The 22,437-nt window shown below is 38.8% G+C and overlaps 1 protein-coding gene across 2 annotated transcripts in view; it reads right to left on the minus strand.

The window, feature by feature from the left end:
* LOC125979904 (astrotactin-2) overlaps window positions 1–7,121 on the minus strand; it is a 150,406-nt gene extending 143,285 nt beyond the window's left edge. For both annotated transcript variants that reach the window (XM_049738757.2, XM_049738755.2), the window contains exon 1: window positions 6,597–7,121. In XM_049738757.2, the coding sequence (XP_049594714.1) occupies window positions 6,597–6,987 (391 nt within the window). In that variant the 5' untranslated portion in view covers window positions 6,988–7,121. The remainder of the gene's footprint in view (window positions 1–6,596) is intronic.
* Window positions 7,122–22,437: the final 15,316 nt, after the last annotated feature.

The raw sequence follows: 22,437 nt of genomic DNA on the forward strand, positions 1-22,437 counted from the left end.
TCACCTTGGGCCTTTAACCAGTCTAAAGACGGATCAGCGAGCCGTAACCTCGGGGAGCCAACGCTCGGCTGTGTTCTTACTTCTAAAGGTAATTGCTGACAGATCAGAGCTTAATCCACCGCCAGACAAAATACCTGAGAAAAAAATATATATAAAAAAAAAAAAAAAAACGTACGTGTTATGTGTCTTCGAAAGCAACAAGGGGATAAGATGGCGGAGTGGGGGATACAGCCGTGTCATACCAATGAGCATGCAACGTGTGAGGTCAAATTCTCCCTTCGGGCTTGCTGAGCTCGCTTGAAAAGATCCAAAGTGGATAATGTTATTGTCATGGTACATATCAGTTTGACGGTTTATACACATGAAATAGAGCCTTTGTGTCATCACGGCTGTGAATGAGACAGTATTATTCTACTGACAAAGGGGACTTATGGCACAGATAAAGCCAACTCGGACAAATGTGCAAATGCAACGATGGGAATAAAATGTTGGTCCCGAAAGCAAATGTGAGTCATTGCACAATTTGAAATTAAACGAGGCACTGGGGATGTGCAATAGCTGGAATCCTTCCAAGGTGCAGATGAAATTCTGGCGGGAATCGAATTTAATGGGTCTTAAACATCATTGTGATCGGCTTACGGGAACAAAGGCACCCTCTTTTTTCCTTTTCGTGTCGCTCGTCACGTGTGTAATTACGATAGCGATATGATTTTGGTAATTCCTTTCGTCTTGACGACTCAAGAGAATTGACACAATGGCCTGGATGATGCGCCTTCTCTTTTAAGATTATCCTCAGACCTTTCAAATTAAAAGCTAAGGTTGTACAATTTGTCTCTATAACGGGCCGGTTTGGACAGTCATTATCGGTGTTGCCGCAGTTACCTTGAAAAATAGCACAGTTACTTTACTGATTACTTATTTTTAAAAGCAACTAGGTTAGATTACAAGTTATTTTGTTGATTATTTACTTTAAGCAGGTCTGATGATTTTATTTAATTTTTTTTGGTAGTACTTTAATGGATGTGTTTATTGTAAGTTTTCAGTTATGTTTAAGGATAATGTTTTTATTTAAAAAATTACATCAAGAGAGTTTTTTAAATTGTTTTTTAAAGTCTATAAAGCAGGGCTAGGCAACATTTGTTTTCCTTGATTAATCAGATGAGGTCTTGGGTTAATCCCAAATTAGTGTTTTGAGACATTACCTGACCTATTAATTGACAATTTTGATCGAACTAATGTAAATCACTTTGAGTTGTATTTTTATGAATGAAAAGCGCTGTACACAGATTGCTTAATCGATCAATCCAATTAAGGTACATTACTGCTGCTAGCCTATCTCTTCTCTTCCTGAAAGCTACTCTATCCATATCGTGCTGTGTTTCTGTGTGCATCTTGATGGGACGCCAGCCAAACTTAGAACGTCCCAAACGTGTTGCAAGCTTTTCCAAAGTTAAGAGTCACATTCCACGTTATTCGCCACTTGGGGTGATTCATTGTGTAGCGGGGACACATTAAGGGATTCGGAGGTGGAAAAAGAGCAACTCAACTCAATTGCCCTTATAAATCAGTGTCACATTATATATTCAACGCGCACACACCAGGGAGTGTATACTGTTCGTGTCGGTAACTTTATGAATTTTGATTTGGAGCTTGTGGCTCTAAGATTCCTACACGCAGATACACATATGCACCAGTGAAGAAACCGTTTTTTTTTCTTACATGCAGCTTTTCATCTCCCATCTCTCCGTCTTGAAAAATGTGTTTGTGTTTATATGCTTGCAAAGATGCAATGAGAAGGAAACAAGAGAGCGAGAAAGACGCCGCTTGACATTCCAGACAAAAGAAAATGTGTTAAAAGGGGATATCGTAAAAGACTTCAGCTCAGAACAAAGGAAGGGCAATGAGAAATTTCATAGAGGAATTTTGATTTTTAAATGGCTAAAAAAAAAATATGTCTTGCAAGTCATAGAGTTTCTTTCCTTTGCCCGTTGACAACAAATAACGATCAAAGCATAATCTCCATGACTGTGTTTGGGTTATTTATGTTGTCACTGCTGTAGTACTTTATTCCAACACAGGATTGGGTGTATTCTGTGTCTTTGAGTACCGTATTTTCCGGACTATAAGGCGCACCGGACTATAAGGCACACCTTCAATGAATGGCCCATTTTAAAACTTTGTCCTTATATAAGGTGCACCGGACTATATGGTGCACCATTAATGCATCATGTGAGATTTTTAATCCAAATCAAATCATTCTCCATTTTATCTTTTTTATTTCAACTTCAGACGCAACAAATTACTTTATAATCACAAAATAATGATCCATAGTCTTTTTGATTCATGATTCATAGTCTTCAGCAGGCCACTTATGATTGATTTCATGACACAATGCTTCGGGCCAGTTTAAATTTAGGAATTTGGTCTATATATAAGGCGCACCGGACTATAAGGCGCACTGTCGGCTTTTGAGAAAATTGTAGGTTTTTAGGTGAGCCTTATAGCCCAGAAAATACGGCATTTAAGCTCTGCTTGCTTAGTTACGTTTTAACAGAATGTCTTGTGACCTCCCGTGTCTCTTCGGCCAGCGTTCTGCCACTGCTTTGTCCAGTCCTGTTTTTTTGTTATTACTTTGTTTATGCCGTTGACTGCCTGTTGAGTGATTTTGGTTTGTACTTTTGCATATAAATAACATAACCCGCTGTGTCCTGCCTGACAGCTACATCCATGCTCTGGGTCACCTAAGGCCAGATCCTGTCAGGTTTAAGGCAGTGGCTAATCGGCAACAAGCACTGTTCCCACCCTAGCGTGCAGTTCATCAACATTAATCTCAAATTGTACCTTTGATGATGATGTTAATTTTACCATGAGGCATAAAGCGGGCGTGAGCTATTGTCATGGTTTAGCATAGCATCCATTAATCATTGAGAGGGTCAGGAAAGCCACAGTTCCCTTTCACGCGGCTCCTCTCCGTTATTTGGAAAAGCAAGCTTTGTTAAAATTATGCGGCCTGCCGTGTTGTTATCACATGCCGCTCCCTCTGTGTGCAATTAAGCGGAAGAGAAGTCGGAAAAACATGAATCAACACAACCAAAGTGCCTAAATGGACCATTTGGGCGGAGCAGTCCAAATAGATTGAGTCCATTACATGCATGACAACAAGGAAAGAAGAATGAAACAAGGGGGGTGAGCCCAATATCTTTCCTCAATACAGTTCATCCATTTTCCATGACACTTGTGGTCATAAATCAAAGCTGAGCAGACAGACCACAACAGGAAGAGTACTTGCCATCCCTTCCCAAAGGTTCATTCCTTCCCTAAACCTCGATGGTGCCTTCAATAATGAAGGAGGAGGTGCAAGACGACACTTCTCTTGTGGTTTGCCCAGCATTTGGCTTATCCGCATCAACTTCAGATGGATACTAAATACCACAACCTCCTGAAAATTCAATGACATTTCCAACGATTTAAAAAGTCCTTCCGTGGCTAATGGCTGTATTTGATTGAAATCTGCCGTATCATTTTTGCTGCAGTTCTGCTGACGCCACCATGAGCCGATGGGAGGCAGAAGGGCGGCATAAAACAAGTTTCACCCAGATCTCAGTTTAAAAGTTATTATATCAATACAAGGAAACAAAAAAATGAAATACTATAGAAGTAATTCAATCTTATTTTACATACCAAATTTGCATCAGTACTGTGCACGATGGGACAAAAAACTGAAGAATAGAAATCCCACCCAACAAATAAACCCACAATCATTTAAATCAGCCCCTTTGCAGGGCGGAAAGCCATTTCTCACAAAAATCCCCAAAACATAATGCGAAACTATTGACAACGTTGTGCACTTGCCTTTTTTCCAATATTATATCACATATAAAATCCAGAATACTTGTTGTCCTGCTGGAAACTCATCAAACTGCTGTTGATGACCTTATTAATAGAGTGCATATGGCTACTTAGTGTCTGCACAAAAACACTCATGAAGACCTACATAAAGTTTTTGTAGGGTTTTACTGTGCATTAGGCGCAGAGCATCTGTTTGTGTCTTGGGCTAGCCTCCAAAGACCGTATTTCAGCAACATTAAGAGGAAAGATGAATTTACAAGACAATAACCATACCAACATCATTATTCAGAAGCAGTTTGCAGGGTATAATTAATTACTTGCTATTCGGATAGGCGGATGGATGATGCACGGATCGACGGAGATACATCACCAATGACAATGATTTTGGCGGCTAGCTAGCTAGAAAAGCCAATGTCGCCAATGTAATGGATGGATGGATGGATGGATGGATGGATGGATGGATGGATGGATGGATGGATGGATGGATGGATGGATGGATGGATGGATGGATGGATGGATGGATGGATGGATGGATGGATGGATGGATGGATGGATGGATGGATGGATGGATGGATGGATGGATGGATGGATGGATGGATGGATGGATGGATGGATGTTTTTAAACATCTGGCCTTTGAGGTACCATTGTTTTTAAACATCTGGCCTTTGAGGTATCATTGTTTTTTAGCATTTAGCCACTGATGAGTGGAGGGGTGCTAAGCTAGCACAGTAGCTCAAGCTGTAAATTTGCAGGCCTGCTGCCTGAGAGCACAGAGAAGTCCCTTCTTCTCACCAGTCGATGAGAACTGAAACGTGATTTACTAGCTTAGTGCTCGCAGCCCTTTGCCGTCCTGCCAGCCTTTTAGCCTCCCTGCAGCAGTTCTGAAGGAAAATTAAGACCAAGGGAAGAGATTAAAATAACACAGCAGGCTATATATAGTTTGAAAAAAAAGTCTCATTTTGAAGTCATGGCGTTTTCACAGTAGCTACCATTTATTTGGTCCGCTTTTTTCCCATGACATAGTGAGATAAATCACATTGTTTTGTGTTATTGTGTTGAATCACAAAATTAAAACTCAAATAACAGGGCTTTTTATAAATTATAAAAACACGCTGAGATTCATTTTTCAGTGGCACTGATCTCATTTTTTAATCAAAAAGGAGAAACAATAAAAAGCACAAGTGACACAGATTTCCTGACAAATTACATTGTTGTTCGTTCCATGTTTTATTGGTTTCATTTTGCCGCAGCCTATATGAACACACTGACTCTTATTCCATTAGTTTCGTGCTATTAGCATAATCGTCCTCACTAACAAACAAAAACTAATAAAAAAAACACTGCTTCTTCAATGGAGAATTACAACTCATACATCTCCTTCAAGCAAATGTGTTGTTTAACAGCAACACCAACTATTAAAATAAACTCAGTGAATCTCAACACACAAGATGGTTTTAAAAGAGGAAAATTCCCACAACCCGTCAACGAAACAGTAAGGGGCCGTTTACATCTGTTCCCTCATCTCTGCATGTGTGTGTTTTCTCTTATTGCTTGACAGTGACGCAAAGACTAGCTAAGCATCTCATTGAGTGGAAGTAACACCAGCCACTGTGTCGTGTGTGTGTATGGATGTGTGTGTGTGTACTGGTGTGAGAGTAAAATATCAATTTCATGCATATTTGCAGGACCAAATTGCATCCCTTGATTGGGGCACAGAGAGGGCGAGGGTGTGCATGAAATGTAATCGTATTTTAGCGACAACACATGGAGAGCAGCACCGAGGAGGAGAAAAATGAGATTGTAACTTAAAACGTGTGCAGTGAGGGAAATCACTTTTCAATGGATTTGAAGCTCAGGGAAAACCAAAACTTGTGTTCTATTCGGGTCATAAGAGCATTTGGGTAACGCTGAAAAGAAACATTCAAGTATAATATGAGAATAAACTCACGGAATTTCAAAAACAGACTTAAAATAAGACAAGGAATTGGTGAAATTGTGAAAATAATCTTTGTAAATAAAGAAAAAAAGGGTAGTTTATCACCTTCAAAGATGGATTCTCCAGATGTATTGTATGTTTAACAAGTGCTCGTAATCCGCCCATTGCTAGGTAAAATATTTCATTTCCGGGACATAATTTTCAGTGTGTCAACATGGGAATGTCATGAGTCAAAACGTAATACTGATAAGAATAAAATATAAACAAAATATACTTACACTCCTGCAGCGTTAATATATAGCACGCCTATAGGGGGAGACAGTGAGTGACATTTGGTCTAAGAAAATATATTCCGTTATTTGTCCCACTTTGAGAAATTTCATACTTGTGGGGGGGTTATCAAAATGTCTTAATTAATATTGCAGTTATTTCAACTTGATATTTCTGATTTTTCAAATTAAGAGCATTTCATTTTCTACATACAACTACGTAAAATATATATATTTTTAAAAAGGAAACATGAAAATGACTTTTTCTCAGGTTGAAATTTGCTTGGTGCACAGTTTGCACACACCAATGCCGTTTCTGTATTATTATTATCATAATTATTATTAGTAATAAGAACTTGCACAAACAATAGTATAGTAGCGTCCTGATTACTTGCACTCTGGAATGTTAAGAAGATAACAAAACTTGTTTCATTTATGCAAATGTTAACTCAAAAATTGCATCCAGGTACCAACATCACCATCGTCATCATGTGCCAATGTAATACTGACAGTGTCGAGTCGGTATCAGAGAGGTTCTTACCGAGGGCGAAGTAAGGCAGAGCCGTATTGTCGAGATCATCCATGACAGAAATCCGCCCAGGTAGATCCGTCCTGACGAATAATAGGAGCCGCGAGTCCCCTCCTCCTCCACCCGGTCCTCCTCCAGCGGTGCCCCCAACTCCCGCGGAGGCGCCCACTCCATCGCCACCTCCACCGACCGAGCTCCCGTAGGCTCCAACGCCGGTGAAGCTAAACTCGTTTTCCCGTAACACGGGCAGCGTGGAGACGGTGACGCTCTTGATCTCGCACGGAGTCCCCGCTGCGTGTCCCTCTCCGCCGGGTGTCCCCTCGTCGGTTGCACTTGCGGTGATCGGCGTGAGCTCCAGGAGGAGCAGGCGGAAGAGCAGCAGCAACGGCGCGGTGCTCGCCATTTGGCCCCAGCGCTCCTTGTGTGCGCTTGTGCCGCTTTGAAAGCGCTTGCAGAGTGGCCGTGCACTTATGAGAGGAAGCAATCAGCCAGCCAGAAGCGAGCTTCTGGTCGTCCAGGAGGCGGCAGCACAGGTGAGCTGGAGAGGGGGGGTGCGGGGGGGGGATCCGAACCTCCAGCCGCCCACTTGGCACGTCATCCGGGTTTATAGTTGTCGCTCTTCAATAGTTCATTTCTCCACTGAGATAAATCATTTAAAAAGCATTTGGCTCTGAATATTACATTAAAATAAAAAAGTCTTAAAAGTGTTTAGGTAACAGCAAATGCGGGCCCCTTTCAATTTCACAAAATATTTACAAACAGAAATACAGTGATCCTTCGCTACTTCGCGTTTGTGGAATGCATTCTAAAAAAAATTACAAGTCAAATTAACTTGACCTCTGCTGAACATTTTGAATGCACATTTCATGGTTACACAATTTGTAGTTGTCCAAAACTTACTGCACACTAAGAAATCTATCTGAAATTTTAACAAAACTACTTAAACGTGTAGTTCATTGTTATTTTACGTTTGTATGGTAGGTAATTTGTATTTTTAATTTGAGAGTTATTGTTGTTTAAATATGACTTAAACATTTCTTACACGACGAATAAAGGTTTGAGCCTGGAAGTAGTTATTCCCTCTCTGTTATTTGTCATCATTCAACCAATACTGCTTCGACAGGTCTCCTCCAACTTTTGGGAGATGCAAGTTAAATTAATCCCACTGTTGCAACCTCAGAATGTTTCACCTGAGAGATCCCAGTTGCAATTACAGAATATTCACTCCGCCGAGGAGTAATTCACTTTGGCTGACTGCACCAGTGAATGAAAATGAGGCAATATAAAAGCATCATCATCATCGTCGTCATCATCATCTCTAGGAGCAACACAGTGTGGTTTGCATTTTCAAGGCAATTAGAAAGAATATTTGTCATTGGAATGTAATATTTAAAAAATATTTGTCACGTTTTTTTTGTTTTGTTTTGCACAGCTTGACATTGCTGTCAGCCGCTCACAACCTTTTGGACATAATTGTTCTCCATCTTTGTTACATCTTTAGTGTGAACACACCAACCATGAAAATGTGTGAGGAAAAATACATTTCACGGAAAGTGTTGTCTTCCGCGTCACTCACTCGATACAGAATAATTCATGCAGTGGCTACTGCCGAGTGGGAAACGTCTAGACTTATATTTCTAGTTGAGTCCTTGTGAAAAGAGTGGAACAGTTGCACAAAGCAGTCACACAAAGTCTCGTGATTAACAGCTGCTGGCTGTCACATTTATACTTAATATTGAACTGTCACATGTACGAGAATGAACACACTCCTTCATCAAGTCTAAAGATGTCACGATTTGATACAATTGCACCATGGTAACTTGAAGTGTAGCAATAATAACAACTAACAATTGTTCCAATGCATTCCAATCCTAAAGCAAAAGTCCCTAACAGTTAAAGTGGGGTAAAACGTTGTTAGAGTGGTACTCACTCTAACTTATTTTTGCAAGGACCACACGGGAGACAAGTAAGTCCTTTTAAACACCTGCAGGTGGAGAGTCCATTCGTCGCTGTGCGTATAGCGATGGTCGAATGAGGTCTGACTCAGGTCTCCTGCAAGAGCATATTTATTGAGAACAAGCAGGGTGGGGGTGACATTGGACATGTTTGTTGGTCACCTCAGCAACTGGTTAATCAGTGCGGAGGGTCCCAGCTCATTGTTTTACAAGGTCGTGGAAACAGAAACTAGTGGAGCATTTTAGATGACTAACTAAGCAAGAATGTTTCCACACCATTTGGAAAGTTTCAACAACTGAATGGTTAAACTTTATAGAGTCAAGGAAAGATAAAAGGTTTAAACAAAGTTAATAATTCTAGTCTATATTCCAACATAATCATACGATCAAGATAATCTGTAAACCCTAACAAACGTATTATGGTCTTAACCATTTTTTGTTCATATGTTGTGTGGTGTACTTCATGAGGTCAACGTAGCACACTACACGAAACAATATCTCCATTAACAGTCACCATTTTCACCAAAGCTGCAGTACCAAGACGAGCCTGTAAAAGGCGCCATGGTGCAACAGAGCACCCAGATTGCAGAACATACGAAGAAGTAGAGTCATGTATTACGCGGTGAAATAGTAGAACCTAGGCAAATAAATGCTTCTTTATTAGATCACGGCCATAGCACAAGCTTCAGGTCGCTTCCTACCGGCCATCATTTTGTCTCACACCTCAATCACGTGGATCATGCAATGTTGAACTCACACATATTCCACATATATGAAACAGGTTTAACATCCACTACCTCCAGAGAAGATCAGGCTGGAAAAGTCACTTTTACACCCCAAACCACAGAATAATGCTCTGGATAATCTCAGAGAATCCCTGAATCAGACATTTTTTAAACTTGGATCACAATGGAGGAAAAATACTTAAGTTAACCCTGATTGTACAAAACCCAAGTGCACACACAGACACACGCACATGGGCATAGACACACACTACACACTCACTCACACAAAGAGTTTAGAAAAATAGCGCACAGTGACATCTTAATGTCGGAGAAAACAAGCCTGAGGACAACAATGTCACGATGGGCTTAAGGGGGCTCTTATTTGCATAAAGACAAAATCAGTGATGCGACTTAACTCGGCTTTGTTAGCCCTTCTGGCTTCACTTGGTGGCTGACAATGAGCTTTTTTTTCTGTCACTGAAGAAATTTGAAATCCAAAATTACCACTGGTGGCTAAACATTTAATTTGTTTTTATTGTTGCTCTTTTCCAGAGGTTTTGGGACTAAAACGGTGTAGTCTTTTCTCATTTGATGTTAACCTGGACTTTATATTATATATGATGAACAATATAGAAAGTGTCTTGTGTAAAGGAAGTAGTTGCAAACATGTTGATCATATTTTAACTGTAAAATGTACACCAACACCACTTTGTTTCTGCTTTTTAGAAAAGTGCAACAATAATAGTCTTATTTTTATGAATGAATGAAGGACACAGCCAAGTGCTACGATTTGAATAGTATGAATCATTATACTTTAACACCATTGAGACGATTTTTTTGGTTTGGCTTATCCAAAGAACCTGAACGAGGCATTTTAAATGCCTCTGGAAATCTTTTTTTTTTTTTTTTCTCTCACTTTTACTAACTGTACTTTCGACTCCTAATCGTCCCTCTTCATTGAGGGGAAGCCTGCTGACCCCAGGTTTAAGTGAAAAGGTAGCAGTTCCCCGTGATTTTGGGTAAAGCAGTGTAAAACAAAAAAAGTCTGATAGCATTCAATAATGCATCTCAGAGCTGAGAAGGATCAGTACAGAGAAATACAAGGCCAAATAAAGAAATAAAAGGGAAACTGAGTCAAAGCTGCTGTAATGGACTGCTGACTATCAGCGCCAGAAAGTGCAACTAAAAAAGAGCACAATAATGAACAAAAAAAAAAAAAAAAATGAAGACACAAAAACTAAAAGTATAACTTTTTAGAGAATTACACAGCTCAAATTACGGAGTGATTGTATTTTTGGGATTGCTTTGAAATTATTGCATTGTATGACAGAAAATATGAAATTTGTCAAATTTGCCATGTGTTATAATTCCTTTAATCTATGTTTTTTTTTAACACTGATTATTTGCTTTTTTAAATGTGCTGATTGGTTGACTGGGTCGTTAAAAGGTTCATTTGATTCATTTCAGAGGTTTTGCTGTTGTTTCAAGAAGTGACAAAGGAAATGCACATAGTTCATCTTAATGTCGCCTTCAGCCAGCAAAGTATGTAGTCAGCGTGTTTGCAGCTATCGCCAAAGCTCTAAATCACCACCCTGACATTTATTTACCTTCCGTGGTATTTAAAACACTTCAGTGATTCACTAATAGAGCAACCAGCTTCAAAGATTAGCCTAAAGGGCAAAAGTTTTGCTGCTGTTTCCGCTTAAAGGTGCTGACGCGGGCTGCAGCCATGGAGATGATGCCACAGTTTGGCTGACAGATTTCATTGAGTCGGGAGCGTTCGTCAATTGCAAAACAGTAACAAGACATCATCACGTGGGATCGATGGCTATCCAACGAGCTAAAACTAAAACAAGAGAGCGGAACTAGGATTTTTATTAGCAGACTGGGAGCTTTTTAAAAAGGTTCTGCGCTTGGTTATTTGAGATTTATGGCTGTGGAAATTGCTTTGATCCAAACGAGACGGTGGCGGCGGCTTTGCAAATGCGTCCAAATTGAATTTGACGGACAAGCTTCACCTGAGACGGAGATGTTAAACTGATTTTCGGCAGTGCAATGACTGAGGGGCATGACCTTTAGTGTCCTTTCAGAGTAAAGGCTTATCCGGTGTCATCATGTGAGAATTTATCTGCTAGATCTTCATGTTAGCCAAACAATATTATTGTTTTGGTAACTGTTTGCGTGTCGGCAGGATTAGATATTAAAAGTTGTAAAACTGTAAAAAAAAACTCCAGTTCATTTATAATGCGCTTTCACAACAGTTGCATCTTGAACAAACCTCTCATAAAATAAAACTTACAATACACAAACATACACTGACAAAATAAAAAAAAAATCCATTCCAACGATTTAATGTTTGAAAAAAATGCTGAGAAAAATTAAAAAATACATTTTAATTTCTAAATTCAAGAACATTAAAAAATGACTTCAAGTAAATCTGAATACAACAAAAAACATTGAATCCAAGTCCATTTAATTGATATTAATAATTACGTTATACATTCAGTTACAGAAATACACCCAAACTACATATTAAAAAAAAAAAATATATATATATATATATATATATATATATATATATATATATATATATATATATATATATATATATATATATACACTCTTGTCTTCCTTTGTCATCCTCCGTGAAACAGGAAATGGAACTGCCACACTGATGACAAATAAGTGAATCGTATGCAGTGTTCAGTCCAAAGCAGGTCAGGGTTTTCTGTTTGCCCATTAAAGGAGGAAAGACACATGTTTACGAGTGCCGCAGTGGCATCTTCAAGCAGATTTACGGTTCGACGGTGCCACGGACTGTTGCCATCCAAGGCCACGCTGCTCGTCATTGATAGTGACTCAGAGTGGAACGAGATCTACCTCTGGGTGACCCTGTCCTCCCCCTGCCTCGCCCCTTCTGCTCACCCCATCTTCCGTCATCCACTTGTCAAGCCAGGTTTAACGTGTGCATCCTGGCCCGCTGAGCGGCCCATCCGTTATTCGTGTCCATGACAGAAGGTAGTGCTGGGACAGCAGGGCGAGGTCAGGTGTATGCGGCCTTATTCTCATCACTCAGGCCTTGCTCCTCACCGTTCCATTCGGAATCCACCCCGTCCTCACCACCACACCTCTTTCCATCTGTCACCATCCAAGGCGGGAGCAATACATTTCTCACCGTTGAGTGAGTTTTACTACTACTTGTAAGGAAATGGTGATTGGAGCGCTTACTGTACAAGCTCTTTGAAATAGCGCAACAGCCTGATACACATGAATTTCCGGATATTTACCTTTTTCTTTATAATCATACTATTAGGTGGATAAAATATTGCAAAGTTATAAAAAAAAAATATGAATGGATTGTACGTGGGCAAGCATGGAAATCAATCAATTTCCATGACAAATGACCAGTTTCAAAACATCAGAGCTACCCATTTTTAATAAAACGGGCATCCTCAAATGTATCCATATCTTTCGTTATTATCTTCGACAAAATTAATAAAGAAAAATAAGTAAAATGGCCAGTCTTGCAATCTTTAGGTGACATTAAGTCGTGAGAATGAAGAAAATCAACAGACCAATAGTGGGGACGGATAATAATGGAATATGAAATGGACCATATTTGGACATTGATGATTTATGAAAGCAATCAATCCGTCCGTCTGTCCGTCTGCCTGCCCGTCCGGCCGTACACCATCCATCCATCCATCCATCCATCCATCCATCCATCCATCCATCCATCCATCCATCCATCCATCCATCCATCCATCCATCCATCCATCCATCCATCCATCCATCCATCCATCCGAGTTTAATTATTACTCGCAAGTCACTCTGATTGTGATCTATATATAGGAGGGATTCATAAAATTAAAAAAGAAAAAAAAAGTCTGAAATGAGTCATTACAATTGTGACACACATTATTGGAAAAGCTACTGTACCACTTTCTTCCGGTCATGGTACTCGCCCATCAACCATCCCCTTTATCGACCCCCACTGCCACTACTTCATCAGTACAACCAGCGCCCTAATTTGACGCTTCCAATGACACCGTCCTCCCACACACTGACCGCTGTAGAACGAAGGCCAACTAATTACATGGACAAAGAGTGCAATTAAAGCAACTGATAATGCTGCAACTTAATAAGTTGCCTGCACATTTATTTTCCTGTCGTAGCATCTGATAAACACGATCAGATTATTGTGAAAAGGTATTAAAAAAGGTGACTTCATTAACTTTATTGGATTTTATTAAATCACTATAGCTCACAATAGCTCAGATTTATACAGCATACAAGGTTTTTGCAGTGGTGGAAATAACAAAGAACAAATACTTTTTTAAAGTAGATTTTTCAGGACCTACTTTACTTAGCTTTTTTTTCTGATGACTTCCTACATTTATGTCCTCCATTCTAAATCAGATAATTGTACTTTCGAGTTCTAGTCCGTACCGTTCCTGTTTTCCAGACTCTGCAGAGAGCAGATCTTGGTGCAAATAAATTATTGAAAAACAAAATAGCAGCAACATGAAGGACCAAGAAGCAGGGAGCAATAACGACAATGATGACTAATTCAGAAAAGTAAGATATTTACCATCTATGACGTCATTTAGTAAGTACTAAATGTTTGGATATTGTCGGCTATAGGAATTGTTCTTGGCGAATGCAATGCTTGGTGTTAGCCAAAATAAAACGCCAGCTTTCGACATTCAAATATTCTCCATTGAATCTGAAAAATACATAATAGATAAGATGCACTTTGTAAGTTGGTTTAACTTATGCGTGACCTCTTGTCAGCTCATCCCTGATCGTCATTTTGTGTGCAGATATTTTCTTTTTTTTTTTTTTTATAATGACAATATGTCTGCCCTTCCCAAAGCCCGAGCCTGGAGACCCTGGACCATCATTGCTTTAGTATATGCTCCAGTAAACATTGTTCAAATGAATGGCTCGTTATCAGTCACATGCAGGCCAAGCATTTTCATTTGAATCATGTGAGTCATGCGGGGCCGCTGGACACACAACACAGAGGCTTTTTAATTTAATCTATCTACGAGCAGTAGCAGTAATTATAACCGCCCCCCCCAAAAAAAGTAACATTCAAATATATGATATTATAATTATAACTAATTGAAGTAATTTAAAGTATTTTGCATCTTTTATCAATTCATTCAATATAAAAAATAAATATATTTCTAATTACGTGATGAAAAATTCCAGAACATCCCGCTCTGTTGATTTGTTGTGGTCATTTATAATTCCAACATGAGTAGTGGTTTCTGAATCACTGCATGAGAGTTTGTTTTTGCCATGTCTGCATCTAAGAGGCCAAACAAAATTGTGAGTGGATTTTATTTGTATTATTGGCGTAGTGAATCATTGCATGAATTCCCCTTGATGTATATTTTCCCTTGGGTATGAGTAATCTATTTATCATCTTATACCTGCACGCTACTGCAGTGGATGAAAGGCTTGAGGTGGAGGGGGGGGGGGTCGTTCCACCTCATTGATTGGTCTCAGTGACATCCCCCCCGTAGTATTAGAAAATCTACCTCCAGGTGACCCCATCCCCTACTCGTATTTCCCCTCCATCATTCAGCTGTGATCTGCTGGGTCAGCTGTCACCCGCTGACAGCCTCAGCAAAGCAAAGCAATATTCTGCTTGGCTACGTTCAGCCCGACTGCACAAGCCCTCTTCAAAAGCAGACAAGGGGGTTGCTTTCCAAAATGAGACTCAGACATCACCTCTCTTGGCCATGTTGGAGCAGCTTTTTAACTCTATTCTTCCAAGCTACCAACAGGGGGCAACGTTGTTCTGCAGTTAAAATCATCACTGCAGGCAGACTCCAGTGGAGCATGTTTACAGACAAGGTTGTTGAACAAAAGAAAAAAAATACAGCAAAACAGGAGGAGATAAGTCTATGGTTGTAGCCAAATGACTTGAGGCAGCTTCATTTGAGCTTGCCAAATTGGATATTACATTGAAAATGTTCAATCATTATAATAATAACAAAGAGGTGATCTTAAATGTCAGAGCAAATGTAGCGAACACAGGCGTTGAGGGCCAGATACACTCACAAGTGTAGGATGCTCTTTTACTGTGTTTTTTTTTTTTACTGACATGTACCCAATAAGTTCACCGGAGCCTAGCAACGTGTTTTATTTTTATCGATGCATGTATGGAAGTAGACCAACCTTAACCCTTAGAGTACTGCATTATGAAAAATTGGCTTGTTAAGACATTTTCATTATGATGTCACAAGTATCTCCAGATGACAGAAACTGAGATGTCTCTGATGGCGACACTACCAAACAAGCTCTTGCAAAAGGGATGCGGAACGGCCTCCGTACACACAATGCAAGGAAAAGAAAGCATTTGCGTGTCAATTCACACCAACTGCGGTAATGTGCGTATCCGTATGTGGAGCCCCGCAAGGTTTTGCTAAGATTTCCATTTTCTCCAGATGAAATTCAAAGAAGAAATAACTCAAGGCAGACAGATAGTCAGGTGGAATAAAAACGTTCTACTAACTTTTTTTTATTTTTTTATTTTTCTATTCCTAAAAAAATGTTGTCTTGGGAAGCTGGGTAAATACATAACATTTAAAAAAACAAAAGCTCAAAACAAATTAAAAACAGGGTAAATGAATTGGATGATTATTTACTATTCTCTGTTGTAGTTTCAGTGTTTATGTACCGTGTCATTCAAAAAGCTGATAAATTGCTTCCAACGGAGGCAGAAACTCGGCCGTAATTTACATTTCAAAGATGAATTGATTGATAAGTTGAAAGACTTGCTAATTAATTGACTTTTCTCTTGCTTGGATTAATGGAACAGACATGGTCTTTTGACGGTGAAATGACAGCACGCTGTTGAGCTGGCGTTACTTAGAAGCCTAGTTTTTTTTTTTTTTTTTTTTTTTTTTTTGCTAAATTACTCAAAGACAACCCTACCAAATATTTCACACAGAAAATGCCATCCCGCTGATAGTGTTATAGTTCGCAGTTGATTCATTTTGAGAGGGCTACTACTAAAGTATTGATCTTGATATTGAATTGTGACAAAAATGTGGACTTTAAGTATTAGTGTGTCATATCAAACCAATGAATTAAAACATTTTTTGCCATTGCCTTAGTGGTTAGACATGATTGCAGATAACCCCACACTCATTTGCGAAACGTTGATACTGATTCAAACGATATTTTTTTTGCAATTATCAACGAGGCAGGGGACGGGATGAATACAATCCCTCAAGCAGCCATGACAATAGCTTGTACATGGCAGGAATAGCTATCAATCGAGAGAAAGCTTCAGAGGGGAGTGACTTGCTTGCACAATTTTTTTTGTAAAGACGGTAAAAGGAACGCTGGACCATTGCATGTTCATTCCCCCTGATGGAAAACCCTGATGCAACCAGTTATTTATTTATTTATATATATCTATCTGTGTAAGAAACCAAGGTTGTTTTGCACTATCTGAAGAATAGCAAGGGCTAATTTACATACGAATGGTCCCTCAGAGAGCTGACAAAACAAGATGATTTTCTTCTTTCAAAGCCACTAAAACGTGCGAATATAATACATTGTCATATGTCACGAGAATGACACATTTCAACTGTGATAGATTTCTCTGTTGGGTGAAGGTCACTGATATATATATTTTTTTACACTTTTTTAACAATAAAAAAGGAAATTGAAATTATTTCATGAATAAGTACCTCAATGTGTGTTATTATATTCCACTTCCACTTACTAGCCATTAATACTATATATGCATTTCATTAGTCATAAACAATAGAAGGAAAGACGGTAGCTTTTATGTCATTTATGAGCCTGAAATTGTATTTTTTTTTCTTCTGAATGCCATTGCATGCTACAAGTCTGTATAAAAATTGTTTGCAGACCATTGCCTTCTGTATTCAAAAGGACCCCCGTGAGCCTTTTTTTTTTTCAGATCCTACCTTACGCCATTACCAGCTGTAGGGTAGAATTCATAAATCCGTGTATGCTGAGCTTACTGAATACATTTTGTATTCTTTTTCATGCACCACTTGATCTGAGGCAACAAATGGATTTGAATTGTCTGGGAAACACCAGTGGTGTATTTTCCATGCCTCTCTATGGTAGTCCTCATGGTCAAACTTGGTCACTGTTGTGAAGATTGATAGAGTACAGTCCAGATCAATAGCTCTCTAGGAGATTGTGTCCAAACAGTGTTGCGCTTAGAATAGCAAAAAGGCCAAATGTGGAGCTCCGGGTTGCAGTACTTTCCCTTTGTTGGAATTAGCTTTCCGACAGGGGCAGTATGAGCTCACGCATGATGTTCACAAAGAACAGTTTGTAGCGTTTTGTGGGCTATAATAAAAAAAAAAAAAAATCTTCCAAATTTAGAGTTAATGCAATGTAGTTGATTTTACCTATAGTCAAGTTTGAGTGAATTAGTCAACTATGCATAGTGATCATAAAATATTGCCACTGTTTTATTTTCTGTTACAAATATTGCATTTCCTCATGTAATAAGTTACGTGTTTTTATTTGTATAAATGCTAGTGTAGGAGTAAAACGAGACACATGGCTGCCCATTGATCGGCTGACATTAACATTAATGGTTCCCATCGATAATACAGTGCCGTTTCCCGCAAAATGATTAATTTGCTATTCACAGCAACGTCAATTATGATAGACGATCTTGCTTGAAAGTTGCAGGAGAAGCAGATTTGTGCAAATTTATGTCGAGTTGAATCTGCACTTGCTGCATGGCAATAAGAACATGCTGATGTTTGTTTTGGTTGCCTATGTTTTATGAAGAAACACGCAACTGGTTTAGGTGAGGTTTTTTTTTTCATTCTTTTTTTGTATAGTTGTATGACACACTATCAATAAAATGATGCAAGTTGTCTTTTCAAGCTTAGTTCAAACTGTGTGGATATATGGTATGGTATTTTCTAGTCATTAATATAATATATTATATGTTTTCCATTACATAGCAATTTAATTAGCAATGTGTTCTGCTCCAGAAGTTTTTAAATGTCAAATTACAATATATTTCACAAAATGTTGTATGGTTCATGCACATCTAGTAGTCTCCTATATTTTTTGAGTCCAGTCTAGCGTTTTTTTTTTGTATTTTCTTTTTTTTAGTAGTGATTTGCTGAAGTGTATTTTAGAGGCACAGCAATGCTAATGATGGCGTCAAAATAAGGTTCCTGATAAATTCTTGCAAAACATCCATCAAAAACTGAGGTTCTACTGTAGCTATTGAATAATCTTTGTCCAATATTTCATACACTAAAGAATTTTTTTCAGAAAAACTCTTGCCTTGAAGCTTTGAACGTTGTTCACCTGCTAAACTGTAATTGATTTAACCTGTTGCCTGTTTTAGAAACTGAGATTATGCTTGAATGTTCTTGAGAGTAAACATTCTTCAAGCAAGATTTACTTCACGAGACGTGAAGTACCTTGCTTGCTATATACCGCCACCTCACTATGCTTGTTTTTTTCTCCCCTCGGTGAAAGCGCTGAAGCTTCACCTAACATCCTTGTCAAAGGGAGAATGTTTGGAAGAAGCTCCAATTCCATTGCAATTATTGCCTTTCCCCTCTCCATCAACTCCATTAGCCAATTAATTTTAGCGTATCTTTTCATTATAGTTGCATGTACTAAGTGAGGGACAAAATGTCAGTACAAATGATTAAAAACATAATTGGACTTGGACATGGATAGCTTGCGTTTGAATGGCTGAGGATCACTGGCGGAGCTAGAAAGGGGTTCGCAGGAGCACTGGCTCCCACTGAAATATTCTTGGACCCCACAGGTGCAGAGGCTATCGATTTTTGAATATTTTTGTTTTTTTTCTACATATTTTCCACATTTTCACTCACGTGACTCAAAACCAGAAAGGCATTTCAGCCAATCAAAAGCTTGAAGAAAGTTATCCGAAGAAAAGGCACACAAACCACAGAATTATTAAATATAAGACTTGAAATTGCACTGAATTAACGGCATTGTCAAACCTAAAAATAACTAAAAATTGCCAACACCAAATAGCTACAAAATATTTGTATGAAGGAGTTGCCTTATATCTACAATAGCAGTTCAAATATGTGGAACAGGTAGCAAGATGAAGCAGATGGTGCAGATTGCAATGACTTTTTCTTTTGTTCAAGCAAAATTTGCACTTGATATCACACTGTGCGACAGATGGCTGGCAGTCACATATTTGATTGGCTCAATCACTCGGTGGACTCATTTCAATTGAAAATGAATATTAGGTTGAGGTTATGTCATGAGAATAAAATGACTGGGGGATAATTGTAATAAAACAAGCATTGCCCTCATACATCCTTCATTTTTGTGTGAAACTACCTGGAGAGCGTGCAATAGGAGGTTACACAGTTTAAAATGAGTTATTTTAGTGGCATTGAACAAGTATCAGTATTTGTGAATTTCCTCTTCCAAGTCACACAGGGTGATGTAGAACAGCAGACACTATTCAGACCAGAAGCATTCTACAAACGGAATCTTGTGCATTCCACATCTTATAGTGGAAAACATGGCCGATTTTAATCTGTCAATATGATTGGAACCAAAATTGGGGTGTGGCTGACAAGTAGTTTTACAACGATACGCAAAAATATTTAAATAACTCTATCCACTTTTTGCCACATTTCAAGCGGGGTGATGAAGTGTCACAAATGAAATATAGCTAGAACTGATGTTAGGTGTTTATGGGCCCAGTACAATATATTGTGAAGTTGCAGTTGACTTGACAGTATGCTCAATGTAAGATCTTATTCCTTCACCAACATTTTGTCAAGTTTCAAGAGACAGATAGTATAGTTTTCATTTCAATAGTCTTCAAGTCATCCAGTTTTAACATAGGGTTAGGGTGTTTTTGTTTGAAACATACCGTATTTTCCGGACGATAAGGCGCACTGGACTATAAGGCGCACTTTCAATGAATGGCCCATTTTAAAACTTTGTCCTTATATGTATAAGGCACACCGGACTATAAGGCGCACCATTAATGCATCATGTCAAATTTTTAATCTAAATCAAATCATTCTCCATTTTATCTTTTTTATTTCAACTTCAGATGCAACAAATTACTTTATAATCACAAAATAATGATCATAGTCTTTTTGATTCGTGATTCATAGTCTTCAGCGGGCCACTTATGATTGATTTCATGACACAATGCTTCGGGCCAGTTTAAATTTAGGAATTTGGTCCATATATAAGACGCACCGGACTATAAGGCGCACTGTCGGCTTTTGAGAAAATTCTAGGTGTTTAGGTGTGCCTTATAGTCTGGAAAATACAGTACAAGCTCCCCCCGGTCAATGCAGAGTACTAAAGTCGACTCATCGACGAGTCGTTTCAAGTATCAACGCTCCGCGGCATAATGGAAAGTTGTCGTTGCCTGAAAGTATCGGCGATACAGGAATGTAGCAACTTTCACATAAAAAACAAACCTTGCCTTTAGCCAAGGTAGAAAACAATTGTGAGTTTTTTTTTTTTTAACTCCTACAGACTCTCCTGTATATGAACCCTGACAATCTACAAGAACGTCAGCAACAGCAGCACTTGTGAGGGGTATCGATCCTCATGCCCCCTGTGCCGCTCGCAGCTTGAATCCAGAACAGTGCCGGAAAATAATCCTCTCCATCTTTGTCAAAAGGTGCGATGACTTTACCATGCTGCAGGGACCGCGGGCAAAACTCTTTAGCCTGACGAGAAAGTAAGAAATGGAGAGCACAGTGGGTGTGTGGATGGAGCGTGTGGGCGGATGTGCATGAAAGCGCGACTGTTGCTTCTGAATGAGGCTCTGATGTCAAAGAAAAGCAAAACAGGGGAGTGAGCGTCCTTGCTCAAACCACACCACCATCAATTCACGTCTGACAGGCTCTTAATCACGTCTGTCACCCTCATCGTCATGACAATGGTTGAGCTCCAAATGTATGATGTGCTCATATTTGAATTTCTTTGATTGTTGTTATTGTCAATATTTTGGTTAAAATGGAGCAAAATATAGTAATGCTTCACTTTTTGCCAGATTATTTTGTTGAAATGATACATAGAAAGGGTTTTCTTGATAGCCTGGGTTGATAGTGGAAATTACAGTCTTCACCAAAATCAGGTCAACTGTAAGTCATTTAATTTTAAATAATACTATAATACTCTCCAAATATTACTTAGTATGAGCTATTCATTTTTCATGCATATGGACCAAATCTTGAGTTGTATTTTTAATTATTTATTTTTTTATGTGTCTAAATCCCTAACAGTTCAAATACATCTTTTTTTTTTGCGTGAAACCGGTCTACGACCCCCAAAAAAGTCGGGGAGTGGGGACTCTTGTACTGTGCTGAAAAAAAAATTGACATCACTAATAATAATAATTGACTGATTTGACTTTTATCACAATAGCATTTAAACTAGTCATTCAAACATTAGTATGTATCCCATCCCGAAACTGATTAAGACAAAGTGATGCAAATGCGTACTGTGTTAAAGTTACAATGGATGATGTTAAAGTGAGTAGATGTTTCAGCCAGACTGAACATTTCCAACAATTAGCCTTCGAAACAGGGCACTAATCTGACAATATGCTAATTTTAAAGTGAGGAACCTGAAGTGAATGCTAAGGCTGCCCCATCTGCATGCAGCCAAGTTATGAAGGAAAAAAAAAAAGAACTGATCAAATTAGGCTAATGAGTTGGCAAATTGAGCACAGTTTGTTAGGCTTCATGCTTTTATGTCTGGCGTCGATCCAGAATGCCTCGCAATATTGGCTATGATTAAAGCATCAGTATTCCAACGATATTCAGCCTCCGCACTCTTCGTACATTTAATCAACAATATTGTCTATTGAGGGATGTACAGAATCAAATAGTTTGTGTTGATGGTCAGCTTTGGATAAGATGGTAGAATTATGAGGAGAATTAACCAATGTGGAGGTTTGAGACAAAGAGTTTGACCTTTTAAAACGTACTGGCAACAAAATGTTGGCTTTGTTTCAATCCAATTCAAATTGAATTATCTCGTGCTAAATAACCAAAGTTGTCTGAGTTTACTTAAGTCATGTATTTTTCACAATTCCAATTAGGTTCCGGTCAAGAATAAAACGTAGAAAAACAGACTATAGGAGTGAGGGTTTTCACTTTTTGGACCTGG

Source organism: Syngnathus scovelli, chromosome 13, assembly GCF_024217435.2.
Source record: "Syngnathus scovelli strain Florida chromosome 13, RoL_Ssco_1.2, whole genome shotgun sequence".
NCBI lineage: Eukaryota > Metazoa > Chordata > Actinopteri > Syngnathiformes > Syngnathidae > Syngnathus > Syngnathus scovelli.